The sequence below is a fragment of the Lagenorhynchus albirostris genome, chromosome 12 (assembly GCF_949774975.1).
Source record: "Lagenorhynchus albirostris chromosome 12, mLagAlb1.1, whole genome shotgun sequence".
Classification (NCBI taxonomy): Eukaryota; Metazoa; Chordata; class Mammalia; order Artiodactyla; family Delphinidae; genus Lagenorhynchus; species Lagenorhynchus albirostris.
The window spans coordinates 34360291-34383377 of record NC_083106.1 but is presented as its reverse complement, the minus strand read 5'-3'; the positions used below and the strand labels follow the sequence as shown (position 1 = coordinate 34383377).

General features: G+C 38.1%; 1 protein-coding gene and 1 long non-coding RNA gene across 7 annotated transcripts in view; one reads left to right on the top strand and one right to left on the bottom strand.

The window, feature by feature from the left end:
* Positions 1-21354, bottom strand: part of ECHDC1 (ethylmalonyl-CoA decarboxylase 1) — a 58228-nt gene extending 36874 nt beyond the window's left edge. For 3 of the 6 annotated variants that reach the window (XM_060167333.1, XM_060167328.1, XM_060167332.1), the window contains exons 1-4: positions 21089-21268; positions 10517-10564; positions 6725-6946; positions 4033-4175 (exon numbers count right to left, since the gene is read on the bottom strand). In XM_060167333.1, the coding sequence (XP_060023316.1) occupies positions 4033-4175; positions 6725-6944 (363 nt within the window). In that variant the 5' untranslated portion in view covers positions 6945-6946; positions 10517-10564; positions 21089-21268. The other 3 variants (XM_060167329.1, XM_060167330.1, XM_060167331.1) reach the window with 3 other exon arrangements.
* Positions 19920-20879, top strand: LOC132530750 (uncharacterized). The gene is made up of 3 exons (XR_009543880.1): positions 19920-20070; positions 20142-20220; positions 20309-20879. It is a non-coding gene; the product is annotated as an uncharacterized LOC132530750 (long non-coding RNA).
* Positions 21355-23087: the final 1733 nt, after the last annotated feature.

The window sequence follows — 23087 nt, the reverse complement described above, 5'->3', positions numbered from 1 at the left end:
TCACAGCCATCAGTCACAGCTGCCACTGCTGATGGTGAACCCTGAGGGAACTCGGGATGGAAACAAGGAATGCCCCCCATCTAGCAGTCATTAGACTGCAGCCACCCCAACACTGCAGATTTAAGGAAACTCAGGATGAGAAAACACAGCACACTGGCCCCAGATAGCTGAAGTGCCTATCAAAGGAATGATTTCAATGAGCCTACACTCTTGCACCTCCCTATACATAGAAAAGCAGTAAATTCCTTAACTTGAGATATCTGGTTTTCTTTAATTAACAATCATCTTTTGACATTCCGACTACCTGCCCTTTGCTGCAAATACTCCTATATATTCCGGTTCCCCTCACCTCCTCGGAGCAGTTTCTCAGGGTTATTTGAGATGCTGTCTCCAGGCTTGAAGTCCTAAGAATGTCTGCTGAAAAATACATAACTCTCAACTTCTAGGGCATGCACTTTTTTTCAGTCGACATGTCTACTTTTGTTTATCTTTGGTAATTTTCATTAATAAAATATTTTTTCAAAACTGAAAACATACAGTGGCAAAAACATCAACATAATTATCTTTTTTTAAAAAAAGCCATGTAATAATCACTTTCATGTATCTTATTATAATGAGAAGGGAAAGTAACCCAATTACTAAAATCATCTATTCTACTTATCTCATCATCCTCAGAAGAGCAAATTCACCAAATAAGCAGATGCAATGACGCATTTGCAACAACAAAGAGTAAGTATATTAGATAAAGAAGAGCTTTGTTGAGAGAAAGGCTGTTTATACTTAAAGTCATGTTAAGCATCTCAGAATCTCTCAGCTGTGGGGGACAGATGCGTTTATATGTGCAGCTGCAATTCATAAACATGCATGAGCCTCAAAAGTCCCAAGGCCATTGAAAATTTCAGTTTTACACATATTTATAGTTACTTCTCAGGCATACAGGAATATGTTCTATATGAGAAATGGAAATAGTTAACAGGAACTTTATGTAAACTGCTTCCACTTCTTATTAATTTTAAAAATCATCATGTGACAAATACACCATACTTTATAAATACTACTGTGTTTCTTAATATTATCCATAAAGAGAATTTACTCAAATTGTTTATTTCCATGCTATATATTTCCTATAACTATGACTAAGAACGTTTCATAAAAGTACAATAAAGGAACCATCTACACAAAAAAATGCTTTAAATAAAATAAGGTATTTTAAATACCAATCTGGGCTTGAAGCATACACACTGTAAAGCAGAATCACAATTCCAGATTTTTTTTTCTAATGAGTCTGGCAGATGTGCATAGCTACAAGGGACGAACACCGGCAGTGTTATTTAAGCATTGGGGTAACACCACCCGAGTTCTCAGCTGTTGATCAAAAGTCAATCTTACTCTACTGCAGGCATTCAAGACAGCAGATTACTTGGAGAATGTTCTTACTGGAAAGAATAAACTTTATTTAGTGATCCCTTACCTGAAGTCTGAATAAAAATGATATAAATTTTCCTACATGATTTACATCAGGCTGGCTACATATATGTGAAACAATTAGCATGTCTCCACTTTTAGTTTTTACATTTATAGGGGAAAAATTCCTGGCCACATGATCTAGTTAGACAGCAACAACCTTCTAACTAGAAGAAAGCAAAATAACCTTTCACATTTTTAGGGGTGTTTTCCTATCTGACTGGAAGGTCAGGCCACTCAAGATGGCTGTTCTCTGGCTCTCTATACATTCCCTGCTCCACCAGTGCCTGCTTTACCTACACCCTACTCACATGACTGACCTTCCTACATACCTGCCCCAGGCCCCAGCTAGTGACTGTTCTTAACAAAGGGGTGGTGAGGGGCGTGCCCCTCTGCTAGTTTCCCTGGTAACCGATGAGCCAACCTGAGGTTAATTCCCCTTAAAACTGGCAATCTCCCATCTCCCCTTGCCCTTGGAGTGAAGACTGTCCTGCCCTGTCCTACCCGCCATCTACTGCAGATGGTGGGGTGTTGCTCCAGGACCTTGCTTCAGACGCTCCCCCTATCCACTGAACCACTGATGTCTCTGTCACTGACTCCGGGCTCTTTCTTACATCTTAAAGCTGGGCAAATACAGGCCTTGCAGGCCTGCAGGGTGCAGCCCAACGCTGGCAACACACCAGACCCACAGTAATCTATTATCTCATTCTACAATATCTTTATAGTATCTTTTGTGAACAAAGTAAAGTGCTTAGCAATACAATTATTCTAGAAATGAAAAATTATAATCAAATGACTTGCAGGTCACATAGTTAATTATCAGTAAAGCCCGGGCAAGAATCCGTATATTCAGATCCACAGCTTAGTGCTCTTGATAGGGACAGATTAAAGGGACAAAGTAGGTGATTAAATAGTTAATCCCACTAGGGGATTGTAAGTAAAGACAAAGCATGGGAGACCCTGTAAGGTAATGATCACTCAAGACAGCAGGTTTGCTTCACCACAAAACCAAGCAGGCTTGCTTAGCAACAAAATCATGCAACAGAAGCATGAGACATGCCCCAAACAATAAAATAATGGTGGATTGAGACCCACATCCTGTCCAGTGAGGTCAGTAAGTTAATGATTTCTAGGACATGCTTCTCTGCATACACTGAAAATAAAAATATAAGGAAAAGGTGACATTATACTGAAAGCTGAGATGATTTATCATACTTTAGTATATGTTACCACCTTCTTGCTCATTTCCATTACACTATGACAGCCCCAGTTTGACCATGCAGGGACAAGAAAAATCCCCCACCCGACATGGAGGAGGAACCAATGTTGGAAGTGTGATGTCTACTCAAGAATGAGGAAGAAGGTGGACTTCTCCCCCTCCCCACTTGTCCTTTGATTATAAAACTGTAGCCCAACCCACTAAGTTCTCAGGGCAGCACCCTCCTGCCTGCCTGCTTGTAAACCTATAAGCATCCTATTCTAATAAATCATTTCTTATCTATCACTTTGCCTCTTGCTGAATTCTTTCCAATCTGAGACATACAGAACCAGAGCTCCTCGGAGCCCCCCGCCCCGAGATGCATTTCTGCAGTTTCACTCTAACCGTTCAGAGGCATTACAAATTTAAGGCTAGTGCTGCTACAAATTACGGATCATCATGGATGATGATCTTTGAAATAAAAATAATAGCTACCTTTTTCAGACACCATGCTAGTAGGCACTTTATATATATTATCTTAAATCCTCACAATAGCTCTGTGAAATATACAATTCTTATTTATAGATTAGGAAAGTAAGACTTAGAAAGTGTAAGTGATTTACCCAATCACTTAGCCAGAAAATGTTGAAACCAGCATTCAAATACAAATCTATCAAAATTTCCAAAAGAGAGATCCTTCCTCATATATTATGCAAATAGAGATCATTATACTACATAGAGTGGTATGAGAGTTGTGCAATAACATTATTACCTACGTACAGCTCACATCTATAATTAAATGGCAACAGATACCTTTTTTTCTTTTTCTTCTCTCTCTCTCCTCTCTCTCTCTCTCTCTCTCTCTTTCTCTCACTCACTCTCACTCTCTTTTTTTTTTTTCCTGCCTAGGGGATGTTAGTGGACAGCTGAATTCAAGAAAAACAGGTTGCTCGGAGGACAGATAATGAGAGATGATTCGGATTCCTTTTCTGTAATCATAATTCAAAAGAAAATTTTTTAACTGTTAGCATTTTTTGAAGTCTACCATGTGCCAAAGCTATGCTAGGTACCTCATGGAAAACTCCTTATCATGAGATGCTAAGGGACTTCCACTTAAAAAATTAAAATCCTTGCTGGCTTTAATAATGAACTTTTTATTGCTAGTCTTCCTGTCCTTCATTTTATTCCTCATTACTTCACACTATTACAAGCTAATCTTTACTTTAAGAAGCAAAACAAAAACTCGAATCCTTGGAAAGCTATTAAAGAAAAGCTGTCATGATAATAACCATATAAGCAGAATATAAGTATCTTAGCCCAGATGTCTGACAAACATGTAGAACCTATTGCATAATTCATACAATACTTGCCTCTGGAGTTCCTAGTGCTTTCACAGCATTCAGATCAGATCCTGAGGAGAAAGTATTTTTTGCTCCGTGGACAATGAGACCTTTCCCCTCTGTCCAATTTTCCAACTCAATCACTTTTTCCAGAAGTTGTAGCATCATAACACCTGCCAGAGGGGAGGGGGAGTCAAAAACACATAAAATATTGGACAAATAGAAATAATTTAGAAACTGTAAGGTGTCAAACAAGACTCTTAGGTCATAAATTTTACAAATATTTACTGAATGTCTATCAAATGCCTATCATGTTGGTACTAAGGAGTATATACAAAAGAGGCAAGCATGACAGTCTCTGCTTTAAAAGTTTACAACTTGATAGTGACCTCTTTCTCTCTCTCTCTCTCCCTTAATTAAGAAGTCACATAAATATGTGGTTAGGTAGAAAAAATAATGCTGGCCCTAAGTATGAGAAATCTGTACCAGTAGTTAAAATAATCTTTTTGACTTTGTAAAATAAACATAAGAGTTGAAACAGACCTTAACGAGTATCTGGTTGGCTGATTTTCAAACAAGGGCCTTGAGAGTTGTGTGGTGTGGAGCTAATTCATCATCTCACAACCCAACCCAACCCAACAACCATCATCCAAATCAAAGCAGTTCTGCTTGTATTAGTTTTAAATATTAGGCATCAAATTAATACTTGTTTCCGTTTGAATAAAAAGTTTTACTAATATAAATTATAAATTGTAGCTATTCAGTAGTAAGTTAAAACAAGTATTTATCTAGTCTAAATCTCTAGAGCAGTCTTACCTTTCTAATTTTATTTTTCCTAGGCTAATATAAAAACTGGCTTTTATTCTCTGAACCAGTTGAGGGTATGCAGCTGCACTGTCCAGTAAAGTAGCCACCATGCACATGTAGTCACTGAGCACTTGAAACATGGCTAGCCTAAACTGAGATGTGCAGTAGTGTGAACAGCTTTGGGCAGGAAAGGCCTCTTTGCAGGAAAGAGCTCTCTACAGGAGGCCCCTTTTGTCTTGTCACTAACCTTAAGCCAGGCACCCCCATCCTCTACTCATCTCTGGCCCTAGCACAACTTTCAGATCTTTTGATCACACAATACGTTGCCTAACCTGTTGGCTCTTTCCGTAGATCAAAGAAGTAGAAATGAAGAATAAGTAATTGAGACATGACCAGATCTCTTCCCTAGCTTCCCCTTCAGAAATCTCGAGAACAAATCTGTGTGAACAAGATAGCATCTAAAGAAAAATCAAAAGAAGTCAACAAGCCTGCACACACTGGGGGATGGCTACGATTCTGACCCCTTATCTCAACGACTGAGATTACGTCCCCTTTTCCCTTTAAAACTTTCATGGCTGAGCAGAATCTTCAGAGGTGGTTTTGGGGGGACAACTGAGTCCAACATCTCCCCAGACTGCCAGCATTCTGATTAAAAGCTACTTTCCTTTCTACCAACATCTGTCTCTTGAGTATTGATTTTTGAGTGGCAAGCAACCAGACCTGATTTGGTAACAGTAGTGTAAAATACATAACAGATTTCAGAGAATTGGTATGAAAAAAGAAAAGAGGAAAATACCTCATTAATAATTTTTGTATCAGTCATTTGTTGAAATATTTTGAGTACACTGGGTTAAATAAAATATGTTATTAAAATTAATTTTACCTTTCTTTTTCCTTTTTAAAAATATGGCTACTAGGAAATTTTAAATTACATATGTAGCTGACACTTGTGTCCTGCATTATACTTCTATTGGTTAACATTAATAGAGACATCTCTGAATTCTGCTGAATGTAAAGAAAAGTCATCTTGTGTTTAAAGACCCACCACTAATAATTTACAAAGTTTACAGTCTACTGAATTATGTGTATAAGTAGGATTATATACAGACACAAGAAACTTTACTGGGATATTTTTGAACCCAATATTTCAAATGCTACTATAAAATATAATTCGCTCCCCCCACAATAAGTATGTAACTAACAAACAGATTGCCAAAATCACCTGGAAATACGAGTGCTGGGTAGTCAGGAAGGTAACTCATGAGCTCTTGTATAACATCATGGTAGGATAATTCAAATTTGAGCTTTGGCAAAAAGTTACAAATTATCACAGGTCCTGGACCTTGAGGTCTCTTAAATATAAAATTCTTATATGCCAAGAGTGCTGCCTAGTAAATAGAAGGTATTTACCTGTATCTCAGAGTTAGAAAGGGGCAACAAGTAGGCAAGTGCAGTGTTTTCAGTGATTATTGGAACTACATGGTTAAAATGACAGTCTTATTTCAGTTCATAGAAAAAAAAATTTAAGCTAAATAATTTTTTTCTCATTTTAGGCTTTTCTCTTTAGGTTTTAAAATCTTTGAAACATCCTTCCCTTTGTCTCCCAGTGACATTAGCTGAACACAAACAAATGAAGTTATTAAGCACTTAAATTTCAATGGAAAAAATAATCAAGATTAATTTGATGGTTTCCTTTTTACCAACATCCATACTCATGGATTTTTTAAAAACATTAAAATATTCACAATTAGTAAAAGAGTTCCTGGTTCAGGTGATTGTTTTGTTTTGTTTTCTCCTGTTCTACAAAGAGTACCATGACTTTCAAGAATTCTTCAACAGATTTAAGGATAAAAGCATGGGACAGCAGGTTAGATTTAGTGTCATTTTTTAACTAACAAAAGAAAGCTCTCTATACCTGAGAAGGCATTCATTTTACTTGGATTGTTCAGAGTAAGAATGCCAATGCCACTGTCTTCCTTCTGAAGGTCAATGGATCCACCAGGAAACTGCTCAAGTTTTCTTTTCACTTCTTCCTCATGGAAGCCATGAGAGGTATTATAAAGTGACAATCCTATTTGATGTAGCAATTTTGTCTTCATAGGGATAGGTGATGTCTTCAAAACATGTCTTGCCATTTCTGGAAAAGAAAGATAAGTATGCAGTAGTCTGGATAAACAGACACTTTTAGAATATTATACATTAATAGGCTTTAGTGAGAGACCTTTCTGTTTATTGGGAGGACTTCCCTACTTCTCAAAACACTCTCTGAGAAGTGTATAGGATTGCTTCCCTTCCCCCCCGCTTCTCAAACCAAAGGATATAAGTTACATTATTTCAGTATATCATCAGGAGATGATGACGTAGTTATAGGGCATTTACTGAGATCCAACACACTAGGAGGATTTAGAAAAATGTTGCTGTTCTGTAGTTAGCACCATCTCCTGCCTTCAGGGAGTCTTCCTCATGACAGCAGTTCTTCCTTTAACTCTAAATCTAAGAATAAATTCAGTCCAGAAGTCCCCTTGGAAACAATCTCTATGCAGAAATGCTACAGAGCAGTTCCAGTCTCTAACAGAAAATTTATTTTTAGCATTATCCTTACCTTATGTAATGCTTTATAGAAAAAGCTGGAATGGGTCCTGAGGAAAGTGGGCAAAGAAATAGGAATGTATGTGTGTGGTTTCTGTATTCCCCAAACTTCTGTCGCTCTTCTCACTTTATATATCTCATCTCTGGGTAATCTCCTATCTGCCCAAATGCTTTTTTGCCCTATGTAAGTACTTTTGTTCACATAAAAAATACGTTCAGAAAATTATACAAATCATAGGTTACAGTTCAATGAATTTTCACAAGGTAAATACATTCAAGTAAATAGCACTCAGATCAAGAAACTGAACATGACTCCAAATAAAAATAACAACTATCTTGACTTCTAATAACCAACATTAGCTTGCCTGCTACTGAACTTTATATAAATTGAAAAATATAGTAAATATTCTTTTGTGTCTGGTTTCAACTACGTTTGTGACACCCATTACTATTATTATGTGTAATTAGATTCTAAATAGTCCATTCTTTTCATTGTTGTATTTTATTATATGAATATATCACAATTCATCTATTCTAATGTAAATAGTCATCTGGGTTGTTTCTGGGTTTTGGCATTACAAGTAGAGCTGCTGTGAACATTTTAGTATCTGTCTTTTGGGTCAACAAGTATGCATGTCTGCTGGCTATATCTAGAAATGGAATTAGTGGGTCAGGCAGCAGCTGGCTAAAACTGCTTGTTAAACACTGAAGAATTTTGCAAGTTGCTTTTTAAACCATAGGTAGCTTGAAATTAACCATGGTGAGAGTATTAGCAAACTCTGCATATCAATCTCTCCCCGCCCCCCCCCCACAGCCATTTTCCGGGTACACCACTGGTCATAATGATCACATCTGTTCATTTATTTCACTTTAAAAGATACTGCCTAAGAGTTTTCACATCCACAGCTAGTGAACTTTCCAGTTGTTCCACAACCTTGTTATCACTTGCCAATGTCTTTTTTTTCCTTTCTTTCCATTTTAGGCATTCTAGAGAGTGGTATATCATTGTGGTATCACTTTGCATTTCTATGATGTCTCATGAAGTCAAGCTCCATTTTCATATGCTTGTTATTTGCATATCATCTTTTATAAAGTGCCTCTTCAAGTTTTCTTGCTCATTTTTTTGCCTTTTTAGTACTAATCTGTTGGAATTCTTTTATTCATTTGCCTACAGTTTTTATTAAAACTCGTAAGACAACAAATTCTACATTTCCATCTCTAGTTGAGACCTTATGCCCAAGTCCTCCTAAATCAAACAAAAATCTACTTCCTTACTCCTCACCTCTAGATGTGCCACAGGTTTCTCAAAATCACTGTTTAAACCTAACTCACACTTTTAAAACCTGTAACTACTTTATTCCTTCCCTTAACTATCCACAGTATCCTCAACCCAGAAAGCCACAGCGGAAAACCCAATCGCCTTCCCCACCTTCATTTCTCATATGCAACCTTTTGTATTTTTCTCATCCTTTACTTCTTCTATGACTAACATAGTTCAAACCTATGTACCTGGATGAATACAGTGGTCACCAATCAGTTGTATACTACACCTTAAAATCAGAGCTATCTTTCTACTGTATGCCCCCAGAAGTACAAATCTTCATATACATTTTCAAAGAAATTGAAAAGATTTAAAATTAGTCCTTCTCAGGACTTGAGCATGAACCTAAAAAATGAACCTGAAGGGGAAATAAAGTGATTAAGGTGGGAAAATTTAGGTCTATGGGAAATGAAAGGGATGGGGGGGGGGGAAATACAATGTTTTTATTAATTAAAAAGTACGAAAGAGTTATGAAAAAACACAAGGATTTTGGAGGCTTCCTAAATTATCAACTAAATATAAGCATCAAGTTCTCTCAAGATTCTCTTAGCTAGCAGAGGAAATCTACACTAAAAATTTCAGGAGTTATTGAGAAATTACAAGCAATGAGGCTAGAAATAAATTAAATTAGCAAAACTTATATTCTCAGGACAAGATATATATGTATATTTACATGTATGCTCACGACTCCAGCAATGTGCAAAAAAGCCCTCTCATCCCCAACCACTGTTCTTTCTTTTTCATCTCCCCTTTCACTATCCCTAGATTCAAGTTCAGTGATCAAAGTCTGTGGGAAAAACAAGGTCAAAATATATCATTCAAAATGAACTTGGAAGCCTTCCTTGCTTTTTAAAAGACAAATTGCAAAAAACATACATAATAACTAGATTAGCAATTAAGATAAATCTTTTACAACAGGACAGTATTCTTTCTTGGATTATTTAAAGTAAATAGCTTCATTCTAAGAATAAAAAATGGTTGAATAGTTTCTTTGCATAAAAGCCATTAAGTAAATTACACCATGTGTATATAGGTTTTTATAGCCAAGAAGTTCAAAGGACTGGGATCCTAGTATATAAACATATATGCATATGATAAGAGCATTTGGTAAGATATAATTGGTAACAATTCAATTGGTATTTATTGAGCTCCTATTTAGTGATCTCCCCTTTGCTAACTAGCTATTTCAGAGAGAAAAAAAAGTATTTTTAGTTTTATCAAAGAAACAAAATACATACACACTCAGCAATAATATTCAACTCTCTAGTTGAAAATAGAACAAAATCCCTCCTTTTATTAAGCTCTATTAGAGACCTGCATCAAATTTAAAATATAGCCATAACTTCATAAAGGGATTTTTTTCTCTTCACCAATAAACTTTTATCACGAAGTCTAAGAATTTTCTATAGGCAGAAATGGATCCAAAGACATTAAATCAGTGCATGGGATTATACTTTATTTCCCTTCATTCTTTCCAAGTTTTAACATTCTAAGCAGAAGTAGAACAAAAATCAAGCAACATTCTAGTTCTGCTGGGGAGTAACCAAAGAAAGAAGTAAACTCAGATCAGCTCTTTTTTTGCAGTGTCTTGTGGCCAAAATATTGGCAGAGGGCTCTACTTTCAAAATACTCTCATCTTACATATTTCCAGAGTATCAGTTCTTCACCTGATTACATTAGCACTAATCTATTAGAATGAAAATTATATAGTCCCACTACCCTCCCAAAACAAATCTAGAAAACAGACAAACAGAAAATAGGGCCCACATTTCCATTTTACAAGTAATGGAAGCTTACCTTTATGTGAAGCTTTCCTCTAGAGAGTGACCTGCTTACTGTCAAATTCTGAAACAAAAGGAAAGCTCTTGAAGTTCTCACTCTGCTTTTTCTCCAAATAAATACATGTAATTTTTTAAAACAAATTATCAATTTATAAAAACCTTTAAAACTTGAGACACTATTTTAGGTAACTAAATAGCCGCCTAGAATCACAAGTCTTTTGAATAGACAAGAACATACTTTACATAAAGGCTATCGGATGAAATCAAAACATTTATGAGGTTATATGAAACTGTGTGACACTACTATTCATGTATTACTTCTATAAAAGATTGCTTTCATTTACTTACTTTGAAATCAGGTTGTATTACAGTTAGCCAGAATGAAAATAAATGTAGACATGAAGAATGAAGAAAGCTAACCTAACATACTTTTGAAAAAGTAAGGTTTCAGAATGAATGTGTTGTAGTTCTTAACCTAAGTAATGGATACACAGGTATTTCTTTTTGTTGTTGCCTTTCTTTAAACTCTTCTTATGCTCTTTTCACTATATGCATGTATGCTACATTTCTCACTAAACATTTTTTTAACTGAAGGATATCATTCCAAATTTAGAGGGGATGGTCTCTACCTTTGCTAGTAATCTCTCCCAACCTTCAAAACTGCCAATTTCAAGACTAGTTTTCTAAGTACTCTGTTTTTTGCATAGAAGATATTTAATAAAGAACACAGATATTGCCATTGGTGGCCACATAGGTGTCTGAAGGTTCTGGCAGGTCTGACAACTGAGCAAGTGTCCTTATTAAAGGTAATGATATTTCTTAAAAATTGATGTACAGCCAGAAACCAGATAAGAAAGAATTAGAGATGAAGCTCCTGCCTCCAGTAAATTCAAAAACTCTTATGGGTAGGGACCACATCTTATTCATGGCTTTAGCATACAGAGCTTTACATTTAATATTTGCGGTACTAAATGATACTTAACGTGGTTATTACCATACAGGGATTACTGTACCTAATCATCATTTCCCAAACTAAATAAAAGATCTCTATTTGCCATATAGGAAAAGTTTATTTCATTGTTGGAATTCTAGGAAATGCAAGTCCAGGATATGTAGCTACAAGTGCTCAAGGGTATTACAGTCAGCCAGAGAAGGAGATCTCCTTTTCACTGGCCCCTGGTCAGTTTGATCCAGGACCACCACTCCACCGTCAGTCCTAGCTTAGGAGCCCCTGCTCCTTTTCACAAAACAGACAAGAGCTTTGGGTCTGATATTTTTTTTCTTTTCATGTTTACAAATTGGGTTTGCATACAACACAATCTCTACTGGATCATTAATGAAAATACTAACACTTTTTAAGAAATGATGGTAAGTAATAGATAACAAAACATCGCTCTACCTATTTATAATGTCTGTAGTTGGTAATACATATTTTACAAGGGTCTGGTTAGTAGTATTCTTCATACTTTAACTATATAACCAGATTTCCCTCACAAGGGTTAGGACTAGCCTGTTACATTCTCTAACTTCCTAGGAATGAAAGGCAATTTACCCAGTGAGTACTGAGGTTAAGACCATGTCACAACTAAGACCCGGTGCAACCAAAATAAATAAAAATTAATTAATTTTAAAAAAGACCTAGTAGCTGTTCGTGGCAAATTTAAATGGGGAACCCATGACTTGACCTATTTTGCCCTACCTTCCCCACTCCTCCTTCAAAGGAAGATGCTATCGGTTTTGAGCCAACTACATTCAAAGTACCACAGCTTTCTGTAGAAGGCAACAGAGTGAGACTGTTTCCATTGGCACTGCTGCCACTTTGGATTTCTTTGTTCTCATCTCCCTCCTTTCCTCCTTTTCCTCTCTACTGGGTTCTCTCTCTCCTCTCCTCTCTTTCTTTTTCAGCTTGTGTGGTACGTGGAAGCAGGGGCTGCCTTTATCTTCGGAAGGCATCTGAAGAAGGTTAAAGGCAGTAGGGCTCAGGGTTCCTTAGGCCTGCTTCTAGTCTAAGAAAAATAAGCTCTCAAGGTCACCTGCCAGATCAGTTCACAAAACTGAGAGGTCTACATAGAGGGTCAGAGCAAAACACAATATGACCAAGCTTGCTTTTGCCTAGAATATGCTCTATGCATGTTTTGCCCCTGGGGATAAGTCATATATAGAAGAGACCACTCAATGGAAAATTCAGTTGGGGCAGAGGTCTCTTCCACATTGACCATGACTTCAGTATAAAAGAATTGTGCCAAAGAAACTTGATGAGAACTTAAATGACTATTTAAAAAAATAAATAAATTTCCCTGTTTTCCATAGTATTCTGTTTAGGGAAAAGAATAAGGAGTTAAACTAGAAAATAAGAAGGGGTAAGGCTTATAAAATCATTAGCATTTTTAAGTATTATGAAGGGATAATAGATTCAATAAACGTTATCCTCTTTCATTGTAAGGAGTCTGTCTGTTCTGTCTTCACACACTTCCCTACCTCCAATAACCAAAACAAGGGCAATTAGTATAGACATCATCAGATCTGTATCTCCTCATACTTAAATCATTACAAATTTAAATATTCATGTTACTAACATTTTTGCCTCATTGGACAACTCTGATATGCTGATTTTTCCGTGGAAACCTTATAATAAAAACCTCATTATCCTTTTTCTCTATTGATTCCATATTTTTTTTCTTTTCCCCCCTCACTCTTGTCCCCCTTGCACTAACTCTCCTTTCTTTTCTCTCCTCCCCTCATATCCCCTTGTCTGTGCCACACACTAGTACCAGAGAAACTCAAGGGCACTGCTTAAGCCTATTAGATTTGCTGATCTCAAGTTTAGGGATCCAATTCTTGACATTTGAAATAGCCTATTATGGATACTTTCATCCCAATTCTAAACTCAGAGATTAAATTAGACAGTAGTTCAGTACTTAGAAGATGACAAGGTGTAAACCACTATTAAACTACCATATTATCTGAAAGTATAAGTGAACAAACAAGGGCTGAGATTCTGGTCTTTTATAAGCATGTAGTTAAGCAATCGGCATTTTGGATTTGTCTCAGGATCAGAGGCAACGAAAAGGTTCGGAGGCATTTTTGATTTTATAAATTTTCTTCAGGACAAAAAGTATGTTTAAAACTCATCCTGCAGGATGGTTTGCTGTCCTACCACAAGCAGATTCAGCCCAGCTGAACAAGCTCACAACCATACCATGGGAAAAGGAAAAGAGAAGAGAGCCCTGTGTACATCTGAGATCAAAGGTTTCACTTTCTCCACTTTTGTTTTAAAGTTCTTCAAAGGTGATCAAATAGCTCCCTTCCCTGCACAGAAGCTAAGCTAGCTGTTCTCTTACAAGGCATAACCCGTTTTACCATGTGTTGAAACTGCTACATCTAGACAATAAACACAGATGCATACTTAGTAAGAAAACAATTAGCTTAACGCAGGGAGTAAACAAAAAATCAAAACTATTCTACTTTAGACTGTCAGTATATGACCTGTTTCTCATATTTTAGTTTGGTTTTAGGCTGTCATTTATTATCCTACCTTTCAAGTTTAATTACGTGCCACACATACCCTTCTTCCTCTCAGCCAACATGAACTTCTTTCAGTTTTTCAAATCCTTCAGGTGTTCTCTTCATTCCAAGCCTCTGAATACGTGCTTCCCCCACGCTTTTTTCTTCCTCAGACTCCAAGTCATCTCCTTTAATACTCTAAACTATACAAAATACTTTTACTCTCTGTTCTCACAATATTTATATCCTTTATTAACCCTCACTCACGCTTTCCTGTAATGACTTCTTTAACCAAATCTTCCCACTAGATTTAGCTGTAAGAGGGCATTTGCAGTGCCTAGTACAGTACTTGACAAATACTATTCACCAGTAATAATTTGGCACACAATGCTTGAGAATCCATAATGCCATACAAGGCTTAAGAAGCTGTCCACAAACCAACTCTACCTACCCTGTTTATTATTCCCACCATTCACCCTGTTTCGGTTCCATTCTTCCTTGCAAGCTGGTCTCTCTTCTTGGAATGCTGATCACTGCCTGTGCCCCAACTAACTGAGATCTGCTCATCTTTCAGATCAGACCAATAAAATATCAAGAAAAGATCCTCTGTTTTATTGCCATGCTCCTCCCTCCCCCAGCAGATTTCGCAGTTATATGTGTGTGTAGCATTAAAAGGATTAATGAGGCTCAAAAGAATTCCAGAATGAAAGAACATTTACCTAAAATGAGTTAGTCATTTTTGCTGTTGTCGAAAAGTTGGCTGCATGAAACGAAGGATGCAAATTTTACTTAAGCAAGATAATTTAATACAGGTAGTGAGAAGGACAATTACAGAGTTCCCAGGGAACATTACCTACTGTTGAAATCAATTTCTAGGCCCAAAATAGAGCTGTTCCTGCCATGGGTCCCACATCAGCAAACCAAAACTTAGACAACCTCCATTAGATAACTTTCTGTATAAAGGCTTTATCCTTCCTGTGAGCACTCACTCACTTAGCATTTGGCCCAACTCGTTTGGAATCAGGCTGTTCCTATTGGAACTGTGCTGGTATTTGACCTGCAGACTGTTTAGGAATTTTCTTTTGCTCTAGGAAAAAAACCTGAGAAATGGGATCCCAGTAATCTACATGTTGGAGTTCGCCCCCTGCCCTTTCAGGGACTCTGGACAGTACTACATTTAAAAATTGCAGTCCCACCTCATGCACGTTTCAAACGAAGAAAGAAAGACGTGTCCCGAGGTCTCTCTTTCCCCTCCTCCAATTTTCTTTGTCTCAGGCCCTGCCTCCAGGGCCAGCTTCCTCCTTCCCTTCTCCAAGACAGGTACTAACACGGTTCAGATAGTGGGAGTCTCTGCAATAGGGCTTTTTTTAGGCCTTTTGAGAGATACCCACTCTTCCCTCCTTAACTTCCTCTGCCCCCTATTCATTTATCAGGCCAAGACTTTTTAGAAAAGTATCATGCTGGGATTTCTTTCTCCCCAAAAAGGAAGTAATAATTCTAGAATCTGACAGCAGATAAATAAGCCTTCAAAGCAATAAACTCATTCCTTGTAATACCCCTAGTTTACCTGTGAGAAAACCCGAGACCAGGGATGGAGCTTTGTCCAGAACCTCTGAACAAATAAATAACACCGTTATCCCTCAGTACCCTATTGTTCCTAATCCCTACAAGCTACTGACATCCATTCCTACTGAGATCAAATTTTTCGATAAACTCTTCTATTCTCTACTTTGTTATACTATGTAGATAATCTGTTTCTCTGCCCCCCTTCTCAAATTTCTTCACAGAAAAACAGCATCCACCTGTTAAAATGTTTGACCTTAAGGGGATGTAACGTCTCCAAAGAAAAACTGCAGTTTGCTCAAACCCAGGTTCAATATTTAGGACACCTGATCTCGAGGACAGTGGAATGCATTCTTTAATAGGTATGCAGAAATTTCTAAAAAGACAAGAGGACTCCGAAAACACAGCTCTAAGAGGATCCTTACAGTATGCAATTAAACAGGTTAACTTAGTCCATCTGCCAGAGATACAATTTGGATCCAAATATTCTCTTTGAGTTTTGTACCAGGCTATAAGATCTCTGTGTCTGTCTGTATGTTATGTGCGTCCATATATGTGTTATAGATATGTGTTCTTTTTATACCTCCAGATGGTACTGACAAAATTAATTTATAAAAACAGTTCTATTTAACTGGCCTAAAAAAATTAAGTACTTATATAAATTAAATTATCAGAAATATAAGAGAAACTCAAACAGATGCTTTTGTGGTTCATGTGATCTGGGAAAATATCGGGCATTAAAGCTAGTTTAAATTTGTTAGTCTAATTGAAACAGGCATGTCTTTAGAGTTATCAGCATTAAATATAATACTTTTATTCTACTTGGGTTTACTAGTCAGATAAGTTCATGTTATCTCTGTTGCAAGTTTGTTAGAAAAAAAATTTGCTTGAGTTGATGGCTGACTTTGTCTAATGTCTCATGAAGTTTTTGTGAGTAATTTAAACATAAATGCTGGGAACAAATAATTCAGATAGATGAAAATGGGGTAAGAGTGTTTAGGTGCAACAATTATGTTTTATGATATGTGTCCTTAAAAAAAATAGCATACTCAAATCTTTATTGAATGTCTGGATCATTCTCCAAACATGATAAATTACTAAAACATTAATTACCGAACACAGATCTATTGCTTTTGGCTTTCTATTTTAGAGAAACCAAAGATAAATTTTTGTCTTTTAGTAACCATGTCTTGTGTCACACTGAAAGACTGTACTATTTAAAATGGCATATACCTTTGGAAACTAGAAAATACATTTATAAATTTGCTACTCTAAAATTGCTTACTTCTTAGTTTTCACTAGAAATCAAAGTTTCTAAGGGTTATATATTCTGATTAATAAATATGATTAAAGCTACTAGAAATGACAAGGAAAACATCGCTGTATGCAAAGGAAGTAGTTTTGTCCTGAAGTAAAATAGTTGCCAGAATAAAAAGGAAAGGATAAGACAAAATCTGAATGTAAACAGAAAACTGTAGAAGGGTTTGTGAAACAAGAATCTTTTGAAAGAAATTTTATATGCAATAAAGTAGGATAAGAGTAAATATACTTGCTATAAGGGTTTTAAAAGTAAGCTTTAATATCAATAGTGTACTTATGTAAAACTGGAACTTAATTTTCTTTCAGCTGCTAAAAGGACATAGTTTGCTTGGGCTATTGGTCTGCTCCTGATAAGAGATTGTGAAAGGTTTTTCCTTACTTTTTTGTGTTTTATCAAAATTATTTCCTGTGCTTTTCTAAAAAGCTGTCTTTTTTATAAAGAAGAGCTAAGGGTTTGGTTTGTTTTTTTTTTGTTTTGCAGCTATGTAACCTTCTCTATTTGTCTTTTGAAATCTTTTTGTCATTTTGATTAAATAGATACTTGGTGTTTTGTAATCTTCAGTAATCTTATTTGGTCAAATGTCCAAAACCTTTTGATATTTTTGAAACACTTCCCCAAAATCAAACTCTAAATTAAGTCGTTTTGACCTGAAAATAACTTTGGGAATCTCCAGACGGCCCCTGGGGCTTCTCAGAGGACTTGTTCTCTCTTCTTATAAAAAGGGAGATGTTAATCAGGTTTATCTGATATGTCAGATTATATGGGAAGCTTTGTCAAATAAATGATGATAAACTTTCTTAGCTTATGTTGTATACGTGAATGTTATTAAATGTTCTAGAGATTGTATGAAAATTCCTATGATTCTGATGTGTCCTGGCATAATGTTATCAGCCATGATTTTAAAGATGTAGTCATAGAAATAACCAAATTGACTTGTCAACTACATCATAATGAACCTTCATCAGATCTTTAATCATTACTATTTTTAAGTCTTTTGTCAGTTATAGACAGTTGTTGTTTTACTCTGGTGCTTTTGCAAATATCATTTCTAGTACCTTTCATCGCAGAAAAGATCCTGACAAATACTCTAGAAGGCAGGTGTTAGATAACTGTAAGATATTACACAGAACTAGATTTAAAGGACCTTTTTCTTCCTCTCCTTTAAGAAAATGTATCTTTGGGCTTCCCTGGTGGCGCAGTGGTTGAGAGTCCGCCTGCGGATGCAGGGGACACGGGTCCGTGCCCCGGTCCGGGAAGATCCCACGTGCCGCGGAGCGGTTGGGCCTGTGAGCCATGGCCGCTGAGCCTGCGCATACGGAGCCTGTGCTCCGCAACGGGAGAGGCCACAGCAGTGAGAGGCCCGTGTACCACATAAAAAAAAAAAAAAAAGAAAACGTATCTTTGTAACAAAGGTTAAAATATTTATTTTTTTTCTCCCGTCCTGATCCCTCCAGAATTCAAAAACTTAAGTATGTTTTTCATGACAATATGTGTACTTGCATAAATTCAATGAGAATCTGTTCTCCTCATAACAAGACACAACTGGAAATATTGGCTATATTACCAAGGCTTTGGCTGGATTATCATATTCAAGAAAGACGTACATAGACAGATATGACCAGACAGCTTTAAGGAGCTTCTCAAAAATAATAAATAAATCAGCCTGGTACCTTGCTTACAAGATTCCAGCAAAACAATTTTGAAAAAGAGCTTATATGGTCAATCACCATTCTTGCTGCATTTATGTAAATAATCAAACCAAGTTTAATACCAACAAATTAGTTTTACTATGATTATCTTTGATGAAAGTGAGGACAATCATAGAGAGAAAAATCATGTTTGCACTTACGTAGCTATCAATTATCTCCAAGGTTTTGTCATATACCTGCACACTGGACTGGATCCTAAATTCTTCTAGTCTCCAATAATGTCTGGCTACTCCTCTCCAGACTAATGTTTTCAATTTTCTTCCACTCTTCTGATTTGAAATCAGTAAGAACAAACACTGCCTTGAATCCTCTTGGAAGGGACTATACCAGGTCCTCCTCACTACCTAGAAGGCAGCCAAACTTCAGGGACTCGAACCTTGAGTACACATCTCACAGCTAGAGAAGACCGCACCTGACATGTGGTCCTACATAAACACTGGAAACCTCCAAATCGAAATGACTAGGAAGAGAAGCAGCTGACAACGGAGGCATACAGCTTTCCAAAGATGACCTGACCAGGCCTGTATACCCTTTTTCTCACTGTTGCTTTTTTTTCACTCTCTCTCTCTTTCACAGAAAGACAATGCCCTTGTTTGTATTTCCCAAATCCTCTTCTTTTGATTATGGCCTTTCAGAAACTACCTCATCATGACCCCATAACAAATTAGTCTTTTCACCTGCATTTTGGTTTTTTTTTTAAGAGTTAGAAGGTTCAGAATTCACTGAAGTCTTTCTTTCATCTGGACTATTAACTGTTTCGGGATTCTTACCTAGATTCACGGTCTTTGAATTTGCAACCTTACAGGCTGTCTTACTGGATAACACACTTGGTTCTAAACAGCTCTTTTGGGATAACAATACTATTTTAATACGTCTTTGAAGTTCTGCTGTTTTTGCAAAGAGCTCATAAGCTATTGCTCCATACTTATTCCTGCCCTGTCTTCCCAACATGCTCAGTTAATTCTTTCTGTTTGTGCTGTTGCTGTATTCACTGTTCTATTTTCTCTTCAATACAAAACAGAAGCCTCCCATTGATCCATTTTACTAAGCCTTCATGGCCACCTTGAGTGGGAACTTCCAGGAGGCATACATGACTCCATGTCTGCCTCTGTAGGAAGGGCCTTTTTTCCCTCAGGTCCGAGTAAGTGCCAAAGAAAACATGATTAGATTTGTTCAGCTGGCTACCCGCAGGCCTAAGGTCCTAGTTTAGACCATCATAAAATTTGGAGTTATGTTACTTTTTTTTTTTTTTTTTTGCGGTACCCGGGCCTCTCACTGTTGTGGCCTCTCCCGTTGCGGAGCACAGGCTCCGGACGTGCAGGCTCAACGGCCATGGCTCACGGGCCCAGCCGCTCCGCGGCATGTGGAATCTTCCCGGACCGGGGCACGAACCCGCGTCCCCTGCATCAGCAGGCGGACTCTCAACCACTGTGCCACCAGGGAAGCCCTGGAGTTATGTTACTTTTAATTCCGGTTTGTATAACTATTTTAAGTTCTGTAGTTTGTTTCCTGTAACACCTTTGTAAAACTGATGTGTCCAACAGGTAATGCTGGCTCAACATTTCAAAATGATCAGAATGGTCTGCAACGCTTATGACCTTAAGAAAACACAGACTTTAGATGGTAAGTGCCTGAGATTTCTCCCTCCTACTCCTCCTTGTTACTTGAACATGACCTCAGTCGTTTCCAATCTGTGCACTTTCCCTTTAAGGTGGGACACAACACCCAGGAAAAGTCCTGGCACCAAGGGACAAAGGCCACTGAAGATGGAAAACCTGACTCTTGATCAGCGATGCTTTCAGAGAAAAGCAGAAAATGTCAAACTGAATAGAGGAAACCTCATTTAAAATAGCTGGGAGTCCAGAAGGGGGAACCCTCACACACTACCACAAGAAGCATCAACTACTCCCGTTAATTACATACTCCAACAGCAAAGCATCATTCACAGACCTACTAGGAGGGAAGATTTCCTGTTCACCCAGCAAATTTGCCTAGGAGGAACCATCACCACCTGAACTCTCACTTTCTACCAGGGGACTTTCTTCAGAACAACCCCTCCCAATTTCTTCCTTTTTCCCTGTAACAGAATGGGCCTCTCCTTTGTTTGCTGAACTTATCTATGGCTTTTCCTATAGTTCGCTTGTCTCGAATTGCAATTCCTCTGCTATTCCCAAATAAGCCCATTTTGCTGGTAAAATAAACAGCTGTTTTATTTTTACCTTAAAAGCTTCATGCCTTCCACCTTATTTTGCATGTCTCCAAAAGGAGACTGCCCACTTCATGTCAATGTGAACTTAAACTGTATCACCTAAATTATTTTCTTTAGTCGTTTTTTTTTAACACTGCTGAGAAGAGGGCCTGGAAAGTATTCAGCATTTAAATTAGTGCACTGAAATCAGGTCTCCCTATTCTTTTGAAAACGTTTATGTCAGCTGTTTCTCCACTCTCCCAGGAAAGTTCGACTCGTCTTTTCCTATCACCGTCCCCTCACCTGGCAAAGGGCTCTGCGTCGCTGTGCGCTGCGTCCCCACGCCCAGCAGAGGGCAGCGGGCCTGCGGGGCGGCTTCACACGGACCGCGCCGCCGAACCCCCGCGGGTCGCCGTCTGGAATCCCTGTGGAGAAACACTAAAGTCCGTTACGCAGAGACAGCTACGGTCCTCTCCTAGACGGTACTTACTTAAAGTGAAGCTCCTACGGCCACAAGGTCCCGCAGCTCCCAGAAGCGCCGACTTCCCCTTCCGCCCCGCCGCGCCCCCATTCCGCTCCGCCCAGATCCTCTTCCGTTTCCCCGCCCCCGACCTGCAGCGGCCGTTGCCTTCTGATCTTCCGCGGCCCGTTACCTATCTTACGCGCCGGCTCTTTCTCCCGGCGACCCTGTGCCGCTCCAGGGCGGGCACCCCAGACCCAGAAGACCCCGTTGTTGGCCGGGTGCTCGTGTCGTGAGTGAGCCCTGAAAGCGGGCTCCTATCTGCCGAGCTTCGCGACGCAGGGCCGGGGCTGGTGCCCGGAAGCCCCGAAGTCCTGCGCTGTTTCAGGCTCCTGTGTAAACGTGGAAAGAGTGAAGGAGAAGGACCAGTTTAGGAGAATTTCGAAACGGGAGGGGAGAGGAAGTTATCTAGGCTGTACCTTCTTACACATGTCATCTGTGTTATTGAGTGGAGAGAAGGCATTTTTGTGTTTTTTGTTTTTGCCAGAAAGCATATGCACCGCGTGTAATAGCGTCATTGTAACGCTCAACAAGCTTAAAAATATTTGTCAATCCGAAGTGCTTTGGAAGGTAGCTGAAAAGGTGCTCAGGAGTTTGGAGGAAGGGGAACAAGTTCGGCAACTAGTGAAGGTTCATGGAAGGTAGCACAGAAGATGACAGTTATGCATTTGAGTACAGTGACTAATAACGCTGGTAGACCAGTATTTCTTTTCTCTAATCGCACTTCACCCACAGAAGTGCCTCTTCACCCACAGCTATGGGCATATAGTTAGAGTAGATGGGAATCTGCAATGACGTGTCAGTGGTGGTAGGCAGTGGGCCTAAATAACGAATTCTATTGATATTTACTTGAATTTCATGTTGAAATTCCCTCACACCCCCTGCACACACACACACACACACACACACGTGTACATTTGTAATTAGCCTTGATAAATTGGAATCTACTATGAGGCTAAGCCACAAAAAATTTATTTAAGTGTCCTGAGAGGACAGGAAGGTGGGAGCTGGGAGGGCTGAGACCAGGATATCTGATACTTGCTTCCCATATCCTGTGGGAAAAGTCTTCTATTAAAAGAGCTAGTCTTTTACATTTTTTTTAATTTTCCAGTAGTGTTCTGGTTGCCCATCTGTATGAATAGCATTTCAGTGTATATTTACATACAACTTAGTGTAAAAATACCGTTTACTACAATAACCGTTGTGCCGAACTACAAAGTTAATGTGCTGTAATATTAGCATGTCAGTGCCTAGTCTAACTGCTGGCTCAATCTGCAAATATTGGATGGCCATATCTTTAATCATTTGAGTTTTCATAAAATACATATCCAGTTATTCTTACCCTCCTTCACTTGACTTGCTGTTAAACTGCGTTTCTTCCTTTTACTCCATCTCATGTTCTACAGTCAAGACTTTTCAGTATCTACTCTTCTGAGAGATTGGCTCAAAATAGCTTTCAGTCTTGAGACACATAAAATTTTCTATGTCACAATTAGTTTTTTTGTGCATTTTTATAACAATTCCAAAAGACTTTTTGGACCTTAAAAAGTATTATGACCCAACTTTATATCTGGATAGGTCACCATTCATCCCTTTCTAAAGAGTTTGGATGTCCAAGAAAAACCCAACTGAGAGATAAAAGTAGATATTTTTATCAAATATGAAAAGCATCAAGTGACTATAACTTCTGTTTCTTTGCGATTTTCTTCTCTCCTCTGTCTCTTCCATGCCTTTCCCCTCTCCCTCTCTCTTTCCGACACTTCCTCACTTCCTAGATAGTAA